The 13,758-nt window shown below is 34.0% G+C and overlaps 1 protein-coding gene across 1 annotated transcript; it reads left to right on the plus strand.

Moving 5' to 3' along the window:
• The first annotated feature begins 9,856 nt into the window (after positions 1 to 9,856).
• Positions 9,857 to 13,758, plus strand: LOC115955346 (probable aquaporin PIP2-5). Its single transcript, XM_031073451.1, has 4 exons — positions 9,857 to 10,490; positions 10,939 to 11,234; positions 12,952 to 13,092; positions 13,301 to 13,758. Exons 1-4 carry the CDS (start codon positions 10,190 to 10,192, stop codon positions 13,421 to 13,423), a joined length of 861 nt encoding a protein of 286 aa, XP_030929311.1. The 5' UTR covers positions 9,857 to 10,189; the 3' UTR covers positions 13,424 to 13,758.

The raw sequence follows: 13,758 nt of genomic DNA on the forward strand, positions 1-13,758 counted from the left end.
CCCTCCTGTCTACTGCTCCAAGACTCGCATCAAACTCAGTGGGGAAGGTCGTGCTATAGATCTCTGTGAAGTACTTTAAGATAACATCTTCAACTTCCTCATAGCCCTCCCTCCACCTACCCTCTGAATCATTGATTCCCTCGATTCTATTATTTCTCTGTCTATTGTTAGCTGTTGCATGAAAGAAATTTGTATTCGGTCACCGTATTTAATCCACAGTGCCCTTGATCTCTAGTTCCACATTATCTCCTCCCTAAGCATAACTTCATTTATTTCCTTTTTCAAACTTTGAACTTCCTCCGCCAACTCATGAAGTAAATCCAGGTCTTCCAATTACTGTAGGCGGCTTTGTTTCTGCTTCAGTATTTTATTAACATTTCCAAACACTCTACGGTTCCAGTTTTGAAGTTGAAACTGGCAGCTTTTTAAACGTTTCTGAATTGAAAACTTCGGGTTACAGTCCAAAGGATCCCAGGCCCTTTCAACCACCTCTCTATAGCCCTCCTCCCTGGTCCACATCTCTTCGAACGTGAATCTTTTCCTAGCTACCTTTCTCGTCTCTCTCATTCTAACCGACAAAGACAGTAAACAATGATCAGAGGCCGCCATTGATCTGTGAACCACTTTCGCTTCAGGAAACATGTTCAACCACGCCTCATTTGCTACCATTCTATCTAACCTAACCAGAGTTCGTTGATCCCCAATTCTACCATTACACCAGGTGAATCTCTGACCCACAAATCCCAAATCAAACAGCCCACAATTACTCAAACAGTCTCTAAATCCTAGACTAGTGTTGTTGGAAACTAGAGTTTTGACTAAAAGTATTCACCCTTAGTTTTGACTAGGAAGTATAGTCATAAGAGCCTGGTAGGTTATTTTTATTTTGATTATTCACGTTTACTTTCATTTTTGTTTTCGTTTTTATATTGGTTTTGTGATTTATTTCTATTAATAATTTTATTATTTTTTTGTCTACATCAATGAAAAATTCTTGCACTTTACACAATTTTAGAACTTGTATATCATGAAATAGGCAAAAAGCTAAACATACATTAATAGTACTTTTTTTTTTTTTTGAGAAACAAGACTGAGATACATTCAATTAAGGAATACCAGCTAAATCAACATGGTAAAAAGAAAGTACATCAGATGGAACATCTTCCATCCATATTACACAATTTTGGTGGTTAATTGCTAACTGAGCCAAGTTGTGTGCAACTGTGTTGCCCTCTCTCTTAGTGTGAGAGTAGGACAATTTAGAAAAGCCAACAAAGACCATTAAAGAATCTGGTAACAGTAAGCCAAATGGAGCAAGAACTAGGTTCTTTGAAGCCAAAGCTGTCATCACCAATGAAGAATCACCCTCCAGAACCGCCTTTGATATACCCAACTCCCAAGCAAACTCAAGAGCCTTATATGCAGCCAAAGCTTCAATCTCAATAGGCTGGAGCTGTTGAGGAACCTGGGTAACCAAAGAGGAGATAACAAGACCTTCACTGTCATGAATGATAGCTCCAAGGCCAAAACATTTTTCTTCTGCAAATATAGCTCCGTCAAAGTTGATTTTAAGCATTCCCTGAATAGGAGGTCTTCACCGGATTCGACCTTTTGGTCTACTGGAAGTTGGCGCAGCTTTTAGAGCTTTGAACTCCATGTACCTGTCATAAGCCCATTGAGAGAGAAGGTTTACAAGGCGATGGGGTTGTTGAGTTCTCACATGATTTCTTTGGTGCCAAATGGACCAAATGGTGAATGCAAACAGGGTCGGATTCCTTTGGTGTTCACAGACCCAATCCAAGAGCTTGTTGAAACTGGCGAAACTCCGTTGGTTCCAAAAGCTCCATAAATTATTTGCTCCCCATACGCCGTCCAGCTCTTTGCAGCTCCACATCGCCTGCAAAACATCTTCATTTCCTTCCTTACATCGGTCACAGCTCTGTTCTGAGATAATAGTGCGACGTTCTAAATTGCACTTGGATGGGAGTGAATTACGACAAGCCCTCCAAATAAGATTTCTTACTTTATTTGGGCATTCAAGAGCCCAAATCTTCTTCCACAGTCCTTTTTCTTGGTCTTGATTCTCTGCCACTTGAAAACCAACTTCATCCTCATTCAAAAAACGATAACCCGTTTTGCAACTATAACTCCCATGGTGTCTTCTGTTTCATTCCTAGCCAACGGAATATTTTTTATTTCTTCAGCTTCTTGAGGAGCAAAAATCCCATCCACCATCGTTGCATTCCACGTTCTAGTTCCTTCATCAATTAAGCAATCAACTGTGGCTTCTTCCATTGTACCTACCATTGGGGAGAGTATCTTGGTTGGATGTTTTTGGGGCAGCCAATGGTGCTGCCATATTTTGATCGATTTACCATTCCCCACTCTCCAACAAGCACCATCAAGGATAACATCACGACCATGCAAAATACTCTTCCAAGCGTAGGACCCCGTGCTTGTTTTTTTGGCATCTAAAATAGAGTTATTCGGGAAGAACTTCGCTTTAAAGACTTTGTAGAAGAGGGTTTCTTTGTTATGTAAAAGCCTTCAAGCTTGTTTCGCCAATAGGGCGTCATTAAAATGGAATATATGATTGATATGAAAACAAAATCAAACATAACTGATTAAAATTAAAATTTTGAAATGTAAATTATCAAAATAAAAACAATTGCAAGCTCTAAGGCTAAAAGGTCTCTTTTAACCTAAAATTTTAACTATAAGAATGTGTGGGGAGATTTTTCACCCGTCACACAAGCTGTTTGTTCGAGTATGGGAAGACTTTGGGTGTAGTCCCACATCGGCAAGAGAAGCGCCCCACTCATGCCTTATAAGCGCTTGGCACAAGCATGTGTAGTAGTGGTACACTCATGCTTGCGCCAAGCGCTTATAAGGCATGCAGCTTGTACAGCGGGTGAAAAATCTCCCCACAAAGAATTTAGTCGACGATTTTTTTATAATATATATAGTTTCAATAGAAAGATTTTAGTGTTTAATAAACTATATTAAATATTTATAAAATTCAAAACAATAAATTGTAGAGAATTTCTTAAGATCAAAAATTGTTTTCTAACTTTAACTTTAAAATTGTTTTTAATTTAAAGGGACATTAAATCTCTTTAAAAGAAATTACCAAATTAATAAACTGTATTGTTATTGCTTTGCAATTTGCACTGCAAGACACCTATAATTTAAAATTTTGACAATCCCTCTACGAGAAATATAAAAAATTATTAATAAAATTAATTATTTTATTATTTTTTATAAAAAATTTTAAAAATAATTCATTAATCAATGTTATTAGACTATTTTTTAACATTTTTCTTTATTAAAAGTCAATTCTTGTCTTAAAAAAAAAAAACAGAAAATCAATTCAAACTCACATTAAATAATCGTCGGACTTTTGCCGTAAACGAGCTATCATGATTATGAACCATGTAGCCTTTTTTGAGCGACTAGTGACAGATGACTATGGTGAACACTGCTGCATTCGTGGTAGTGAGTACGGGTCTTGACTTTTCACTGCTTGCATTATTGAATATGTGCTACATGTGGGGTTTGAATTCTCTGCACCATTTTAGAGCGCCCTGGGTTAACCTTTTGGTATTGCTCACTGGTTCTTAGTTTTCACGTGTTCTTGGCCTTAGTGCTCGACTTGACTACAGCCACTAGTGCAAATAGTAATAACAGTTTTTTTTTTTAGCAGCTTTTTGACAGTTTTTGGTAATTTTTTATTTAGCAAATTTTTACAATTTTTTTTTTTAAGGAAGATTATTTTAATACAGAAAATTAACTAGTGGGGGTTCTCTGATTCAGATGACGCGGTGTTTGATGTAATTTGCGTACACAGTCTTGTCAGTAGGATATAATAGGATCTTTGGATTGGATTCTACTTTTTTTCTTTTTGATGAACGGATTGGATTCTTCTTATATGGAGCCGGGATTACATTAACATTGGATTCTACTTGTATTAAGACCTCAAACCTTGAGAATGTCCGAATGACAATAACTAATCCCACGTATTTATATAAGTATGAATTTCACATACATTAACCAGTCCCTTTATGTATATACTTATATTTTATGGTTATGTGATAAGATGTACAGATTCAATGTATGAAATGATTTTCTTTTATGTGCATAAAGATGATATATTTGTTGAGCACTATTATTGAATCATTGATTGCCAATGGGTGTCAAATTGGTGAGTTTGGAACGGTCATAATTAGATTGGGTATATAAAACTCATTTAACCATTAAAACATATTTAATTAATTCCTTATAACCCAAATTCAACCCAACCCAATTATTATAAGTAAATCCCAACTCACCAAATTACCCAATTATCAAAATTACCAAAATGCCATTAAAGTGAAAACCCCAACACTTTTTTGGATTCCTTTTTTCACTAAATTTTCAGAGAATACAACAATATTATAAAATAAAAATAATTATAAATTCTATTTTACTTCAGCTTTCTTGGCAACCAAATAGGAAATCAAAAACGAAAACTAATATTACTAACATCAGAAGCATTAATAGAATAACAAATAACTCAACTAATCAAACGTCTCAGAGATAAAAAGCTTATGAGAATCATCAAAATAAAAACAACAACAACAATAATAATAATAATTTTAAAAAAAGTTTAGTAGCTCACAGTGACACGTATAGATCGGAGGCGAAGGCTAAAATTGGAGGCGGTGGGCCTGTCCCAAACGGAGAGGTTTTGGATCTGATCCCAGGTGACGTTGCTTCTCAAATGCACGACAAAGGTGGCGTTGGTGTAGGTGTTGTCCCTTTCTTTGAACCCTAGAAATTTAGATCTCCATCTTCGTCTTCAACGTCCAATTAGGGTTTTGCAAGAAAAAGGGGGAAGACATGGACGATAGCTGTGTTGTGTTTGCTGTTGCTCTTGAATGGGTTGTACGGAGCTTGTGGCCATAAAGAGGTCTGCTCCACCTATGTCGCTCGCCTCCGCTTCATCTGCGAGGATCGCCGTTGCTGTATCTGCAAGTTCGAGTCCGACGTCATTTTCCTCACCAAGGTCAAGTTTCCTCTCCTTCTCTCTTTTTATTTTTTTTATGGGAAAGACTGAGTTGAATTTGGGTATATTGTTTTTGGGTTAAATGGGACTCAATGGGTTTTTAATTAAAACCCAATAATCACTGGATCTAATTGGATTGATGCTCATTTAGCTCAACTAATAATTGGGTGGGTTTAGGTGGGCAAATGTGTTTGGACAGCAAATGGGTTTGGGCTTACTTTGCCACCCCTAATTGCCATAAGGTTATTGACACTTTTATAGGTTGATTTAGAGTGTGTTTGGTTGTGTGGAGAGAAAGGAAAATAAATGGTAGAGCTTGGATGTTTTCTCTCCGAGCCTATTAAAAAGTTTTCCTTTCAAAATTGAGAGAAAATTGAAGGGAGAAAGTGAGATTGCTTAATGGACAAAAATGCCCATGTTCAGCTCCTATCTTTTTTTTTTTTTTTTTTTGCTAGGCACATTGCCTCTCTTTCTTTTTTTCCCTTCTTTCCTGGAATTTTTTTTTTTTTTCATTTTTTGAATTCTTAGGCTGTGGTGGGCACGTTGCCTCTCTTTTTTTTTTTTTTTTCCCTGGATGTTACCTTTTGGGGGGGGGGTATGGGTTGATAGTTGTTTTATTTTTCCTTTTTCTTTTTTTTTTTGGACATGATTTTTATTTTTTAATAAATCGGGTGATTGTGTTTTTTTTTTTTGGTTGTTTGTCACTTTTTTGTTTTAATTGGCCATCATTTTTTAACAAGGGTGTATGAGTAGATTTATACAAATTCACTTTTTTTTCATCCCTCAACATTTTCACTCCCAACCAAACAAAAATGAGAAAAATTAAAATATTTTTTATCTTCTCACTTTTCCATCCTCCCATAATTTTCTATCCTCCCACTTTTCCACCCCTCCAACCAAATAGACCCTTAAGCTCCATCTTAAATGTTTGGTAACCTATAATTTTCAATAGCTTATTGGCTGCATATGAGTTAATTAGAAAGTTTTTGGTGGCCTTTCTTTTTTCAAAAAGCTAGTTTTGTTATAAAAATAGATTAAAAACTACAACAAAAAGGAAAAAAACTAAAACTTTTTCCCCAAATAAACGTGTAACTCTTGGTTAGCATTAAGGCGTGTAACTTTTGGTTAGTATTAGGAAAGTAAATATTTCCACTTTTAATTTATACATTCTTGTTCTTTTTAATATGTACGCCAAAATAATAATAATAATATTATTATTATTATTATTATTATGTACACCAAATTTTGTATTAATTGAATGTTTTTTAGTATTTAATTCATAATCTTATAATTTTGTGTGATTTTAAAACACTAAATCTTGAAATTTAAATAATTTATAAATGACATAGTTATTACTCTTTAATCATTTTAAAATTTTGTTAGTATAGAGGATGTAAGAAGATTATGCAATCAAAGAATGGAATTGCTAAAATATGCATCTAACAAAATTATTCAATTATGTAATATTGTCAAAAGTTATACCAAATGTAACTTGATTATAACCATGTTTTTACTCTTTACAATGTTACACCATACTAAAACTTGTCAATAGACTACCATTTAAAAATTCTCACCATTAGTATACATATCTATTCATTTTTAATATGTAAGCCAAATTTCGTGTTAATTGAATATTATTTGATATTTGATCCATGAAATTTTGTTTATGCACATTTTGATTCCCACTGAATCTGGATAGAAATGAAGTGAAGAGAAACAATATACATGGTTAATTTACGTTTTCACCTCCATTGTGACTAATTAAATGGTACCAAATTTCGTTATTAGGGATATAGCTATTAAATTAATATTTATGATTAACGTTTAATTTTTTTTTATTGGGAATATAATTTTTATATTAATTGAATGTTATTTATTATTTGATTTATAAATTTATACTTTTTTTTCACCTATTGGATCCTACCCAATCTATATACCTAAATGAAACAAAGTGAAACAATTTATTTGGTTAATTTTCATTTTTACCCTCTCGTGTGACTAATTAAATGGTACTCAATTTTGTTATTGGAGATATAGCTGTCAAATTAATATTGTAAGGACACGATTTGGTGACGAACCTAAACAGTATTGGGTTCGTACGTAAAAGGCCCAGACAACATGATTTGTAGAGCGTGGGTGTAAAGAGCTAGATTAACTGTGGTATCTACCTCCAAGATTTTCTCTCAAGCCCATACCATGTTTTCCTTTTTTTTTGTTGGTATAATCAACGTCTTTTCTTAAGTCCCTAGTGTTACTCTCTCTCCCTTTCTTCTTCCTTCTTTCTCTTCAGTTTTATGTGTGTTCTCCTTTTTTTCTCGATCCCCTTCTTCATGTCCCTCTTTTAGTTTATATACTCCCCTTCGCGATCCATCTTCACCGAACACGTGTAGATTGTGTCCGTGGGATTTCTTTCTGTCCCATCTGGCGCCTCCTGGAACTTCCTATGGGCAGCTGTAAGGCTGCTTCCCTACTGCTCAGGTATCACCTCCACATTAATGCGGCCAGAGAGTTGGTTGAGAGGTCATTAATGCGGAGGCAGCTATAGTTTCAGATATTTGTTTGCCTTATCTCTTTCATCTTTAGTCGGCTACTCTACCCCTTGAGATGACCTACTTCTGAGATTTGATCGTGGTGATACCACGTCCTGATCGTCTTCGGACGCGATCGTCCTCGGACGCATACTGCCGAGGAGCATGGCGTCCTCGGATGGGTGCACGACCTCGGATGGGCCACTGGCCCAACAATCCTCAACCAATTCTGAATCCTATGGGCCTATCAACCGAATGATCCCCACAAATATTTATGGTTAGCTTTTTTTTCCTTTTTCTTTTTTTCTCTTTTCCACGCAAATCAAATAAGGTTGTATAATTTTCATATTAGTTTGACGTTATTTATTATTTGATTTATAAAATCGTGTTTTTTCACATTTTAGATATCACCCAATTTGGACAGAAATGAAAAAAAAATATAAACAATTTACTTAATTAATTTACACTTTACCTCCCTTTTGACTAATTAAAATGGTGCCAAATTTTGTGGTTGGGGAACATACCTGTTGAATTATATTTATGGTTATCTTTTCTTTCTCTATTCCTTGCAAGCCAAATTAGGGAATATAATTTTTTTTTTTTTTTTTGGTATTGTCTCTCCTCAATTATATTCTTCATTTCATTCGGACATACTCAAATCATTTAAAATTTCCCCTCTTCATTGCAAATATCATTTTCCTTTCCTTTACTCTTCCCTTTTTAATAACAAACTCTATTTGTTTCAACATCAACATTTTCTGAAAAATTAATCATTTTAGTGAAAATTATATTATTTTCCTTTGTTTGGTAGCGACATTAAAATGAGTTGGAAACTATCTCTTGATTTCCCTTATTTAGCTTTGCATGAGATTAGTTGTTTTTCATAAAATTTTAGTAAAAAATAACTCTATTTCATACCATGCTAAAGAAGGGAAGTTAAGAAATAGTTTTCCTTTGACCATTTATTTTATTTTTATGGTACTACCAAACATAGGAAAATGCAAAAATCTATCTTCATATAACATATTTTATTGAAACAAATGGAAATGTAAGTAAAAAAAATGTTTGCAATACTTTATGAATTAATACAATAATGTTGTACTCACTCATTACACATGAACAGTAAGTAACACTTAAAATTTTATTAGTTGGATATCCTATTACATAAGTGGTGAAAGTGTAATATTATTGTACCCCAAAGTTCTGAATAATTAGTAGTGTAAGTGTCACTAAATAACATTGCCAATAAATGTTACTTTTACTATTGATGGATTTGTGTTTCAATCTTTCTTAATATTGTTGTTAACTAGAACAATCAAGCTAAGTATTTTTTATTTTTTTTTGAAACTAATCAAGCTAAGTATTAAAAGTTCAGGATTGTTCATTTAATTTTATTTTGAACAAAAGCTAAGTTTGAGCTCATTATCAAACTTTTATACATGTTCAATCTTAGTTTATTTTCTTATTGAACCAACTCGAATTTAGCCCAAGTTAATCAGATATAGCAATTTTTGTTTATGAACTTATAAAAACATAAACATATTCACCAACTTTGTATTGTTTACAAAATGGATTATGAGTAATTATTGGATACTCATAGGGTACTATAAATACGTATTTTACCCTTGCACATAACTGTGGATCCCACTAATAAATTTTATGGTGGGACCTACTATTCTTGTGAGAGGGGGGAGTACGCATTTATAATACTTCCGGAGTATTTAATAATTTTCCATGGATTATTTATGTTCTCTTTAAATTTCAAATGACATTTCGATACCTTATGAATTTATTTACAAACTTATTCAATTCAATCTTAAATATATTTTTATTCAAACATGATGCGCATATGCGCGCGTACACATACACATATATACACTTGCATACATATAATTAACTAAATGAAGTCTTATACTCATGAGTTTGTTCATGATCACATAACATTTGAGCTCGACTCATTTTGTAATTTTGCCTAAAGTTATATGCTGGAACTTGAGTCATTTGCTAAATAAACAAACATAAATAAACAATTTATTTTTTACTTAATTTCAAACTGTTCATGTGCAATTTGTTTCTTTTATAACATGAATTTTTTTTTTTTTTTAAGTGATCAGAATTAAAACTTTTTATATAAAAAAAAATCTCATTTTATTCTTAAATAGCATAATTCCAAAAGCAGTGGATGATTCTTTTTTTCTCCAAATATATAAACAATTAAACAAAAATCAAAGGCACATACCATATAGTTAGTGCTATGCACAAGACTTTGCCAGAAAATGCAAGACAGAAGCAGAGAAAAGTTTCTCTTAAGAAACGAGGAAAATGGTTAAGTTTAAGTGGGAGGTAGCGTGGTAAAGTCAGGTGGGGTCTGTGAAGGCGAAAGAAACCAAAGCATTTAGTAGCATATTTCAGTACCCAAATTGCTGTAATTAAATCCTAATCCTTTCTGTTTAAACTTTAAACCAAAACTCCTTGTCCTTTCAATGCTCTCCTCTATTCCTCTCCCATAATATATAACCCCTACACTCTCTCACATTTCCACACCCAAACACCAAACACCAAAACCATAAACTTTCTCTCTCACCAAAGCTTCATCCTTTGCTTTTTTCTATTAACCATGACTAAGGATGTTGCAGAGCATGGCTCATTTCCAGCCAAAGACTACCACGACCCACCTCCAGCACCGTTGTTCGATCCTGTGGAGCTAACCAAGTGGTCCTTTTACAGGGCTTTGATAGCTGAGTTTGTAGCTACTTTGCTCTTTCTATATGTCACGGTTCTGACCGTGATTGGCTACAAGAGCCAGATTGACCCTGACTTGAAAGGTGATGCCTGTGGTGGTGTTGGTATTCTTGGGATTGCTTGGGCCTTTGGTGGCATGATTTTCGTTCTTGTTTACTGCACTGCTGGGATTTCAGGTGCGTGTGTTTCCATTTCTCACTCTCTTTCGTTCTTTCTCTATTTTCCTTCTTTAGTTATGCTTTGTTTTCTTGTATGAAAATGTACATCTTTGCTTTCAAACATAACAATTTAGGATGCTTTAAGTTTCAGGTAAGGTTGTTTTTGGTTAAAGATTTCAGATGGATTTTTCTTTCTATTTCCTTCTCTGTGTCTGTTTTTGCTTTTGTAGAAAAAATTTTCAGCTAGTCACGTAAAGAGCAATTATCATCTTCTATAAAAATAAAATGCTAAACTACTTTGTTCTTTTTCATATCTCTCAAGAATTGAATCATAATCTATGAACTTTTTCTTGAAGAAAATTATTATAATGAGTCTCTTAAGCCTTTCATATTGGTAAGATATAAAATTTTAAGCCTATTACCTTGGCTATTACTAGCTAACTTGTTAACTTGTTTTTGAATGTAGGGGGTCACATTAACCCAGCAGTGACCTTCGGGCTCTTCTTGGCTCGTAAGGTGTCGCTGATTCGGGCCGTGTTGTACATGGTGGCTCAGTGCTTGGGAGCCATATGTGGTGTTGCGCTCGTCAAGGCCTTTCAGAGTGCCTATTATGTAAAGTATGGTGGTGGCGCCAACTCTCTCTCAGATGGGTACAGCACTGGCGTTGGATTGGGCGCCGAGATCGTAGGGACCTTTGTGCTTGTGTACACCGTCTTCTCTGCCACTGATCCCAAGAGGAAAGCTAGAGATTCACACGTTCCTGTATGTACCTTATCATTTCTCTAGTTTATACATGCAATTTTATTTTGGGAATTGTGTGTATCAAAATGTCTATATCTTTTTTGTCTTTGGTTTTATTTTTTAATGCTTGCTTCTTATTTAAAAAGCGTTTTGGGTCTTTTGTGTTTTTCTTGAGATTCAGTTAGCTATAAATCTTTTTATGTATAGTAACAAAAAATTTGGTTGATATCTTGTGTTAACTCTTAAGGTTGTTTCTCAAAAAAAAACTCTTAAGGTAAAGGGCAATTTGACATAATAATCATATTTTATCTAATCTATTTAAATAAAAAGATCTCTTGTGTCCTATTTGTTTTAAAGGAAAAAATTTAGCTTCAATCTCTGGGTACCATTTACCGGCTCCAGAAAGAGTATTACTTGTACACACAAACTGATGGTTTGGAACTAAAACTTTTATCCTTTCCCAAAGCACAACCCTTAATTGAAAAATATTAGAACCAAGAATGTAAAACTCGACCAAGCTTAGTTTTTTTTTTTTAAAATAAAATAAAATTTTTAAGACTGTATTTAAACCACCGTTTTCAGATTTTTTGGAAAGATGTGTAGGGGTGAAAAAATGTGTAGAAATAGGAGTAATGTTGTTTAAGTGTGTGTTTAGTAAAAATTAAAAATTAGTTTAACTTTTAATTTTTGTTATTATTCATGAGCTTTATGACATTTTTTGATATTATTTATAGGTTTCATTGTATTATTTTAATTAACCTTTATCTTTTATTTATGTTACTTTTAGTTAAAAGTTTTCAATTTTAGTAAAATAAGTGGATCTCCAAAAAAGAACCTAAGGGTCTGTTTGGTACATGTGTTTAAAAACTGAAAATTGTTGTTTGAAAACATTTATAGGAATATGTGTGGGTGAAAAAGTACGTTGAAATGCGTGAAATATTATTTAAAAACTGAAAATGTTTGTTTAAAAACACAAACCAAACACCCCCTAAGCATCTGATTTTTTTGATTTAAGCTTTTAATTTCTTGGAGGTAAAAATACTTCTTTTTCCTTCTGGTCAAGTGTTTTCGTGGAATTTTTCCCAAACACCAACAGTAGTCGCTTTAGCTTTGAACTTAATTGAGACTCTTTGGGGTCTAGTATATTTTGAGCTTAATAATTCATCTTTTAACCAATTGACACATGATGGTAACGTAGCATGCGCCATTCAGATTCAGGCTAAGGTTTGGGGGTCCATGGATTTGTGGTTTCTGCAATAGCGCATATGCAAAAGGGTCACATAGTTTGCTTCCTTTTCAGAGAGTGATTCTCCATATTGTTGAATGCGTATGCGTGTTTCGTTTTGGTGTTTTCTATACGAGGTCTTGGTTTCATTAAGTCTTATCATAAGCCCCGTGGGTCCTATGGTATATTAATGATGTCGATGTCGTTTTCCCCTTGTAAACACTGTATGATTCTTTCCAAACTTAATTTATTATTTTTTGTAGGCTTTCTGGTATAATGAATATCTAATCCCAATTTTCAATGTGACCTTTATTGTGTGATTCCAATATTGCAAGAAGTTGTTTTTGTTTTTTATTTTGCTTCACGGGTAGACTATTGGGCACTATTAGAAAATTACAATTGTAGATTGTTTGTGTCCTCAGACTTGGACTATTTCTTAGCCACAAATGACTATTGATTATATTATCAAATTGATATTTTATTGACACATTGTGTTCTGTCCTGAAATTGAAGGTTTTGGCACCACTCCCCATTGGATTTGCGGTGTTCATTGTTCACTTGGCCACGATCCCAGTCACTGGCACTGGCATCAACCCCGCTAGGAGTCTTGGTGCAGCTGTTATCTACAATAATGACACGGCCTGGAATGACCATGTTAGTATATACCCTCCTTAGACTATTTTGATTATTTGCATTGTTATTAAAGTTGGTTAGTTGTTGCGTCATTTAATTATATTCCTAGTATATATAACACTAACGATCGAAGTTTAAGTCCTAGTAAAATTTTGAAGTTGACTATAAATTCTCAGCAGATTTCGTTGTTGTATATCACTTAATTATACTTTGTTATTTTCTTTTCCAGTGGCTCTTTTGGGTTGGGCCATTCATTGGTGCAGCTTTAGCAGCTTTCTACCACCAATTCATCTTGAGAGCTGGTGCTGCGAAAGCTCTTGGGTCATTCAGGAGCAACTCCTCCCATGTTTGATTAACAAAGAGGGTTAATTATTTGATTCCTTCTTCGTGGTTCTACTGAGAAATGACATTGGAAGAAGGATTTGATGTGTTTAGAAAAGAATAGTAGGGTTGTGCTTATGCTTGTGTATGAATGTTTCTTTGGCTCTCTTGATTTCCTTAAGAGGGTTAAGGAGCATAAAAGTGCAGGTTAAAGTCTCTTTGAGAAAAGGGGCCGATTTTTTTTATCCCTCTTGTTCTTCTAGAATTTACTTATATGTTGTCCTTTTCAACTTATGTCTTTGGCACATTGTACTCGTTTATGCTTTTAAGTGAAGTTTGAGCTATGTGGATGTTGGTCAGTGTTCA

Source organism: Quercus lobata, chromosome 8 (genome assembly GCF_001633185.2).
Source record: "Quercus lobata isolate SW786 chromosome 8, ValleyOak3.0 Primary Assembly, whole genome shotgun sequence".
NCBI classification, from domain to species: domain Eukaryota; kingdom Viridiplantae; phylum Streptophyta; class Magnoliopsida; order Fagales; family Fagaceae; genus Quercus; species Quercus lobata.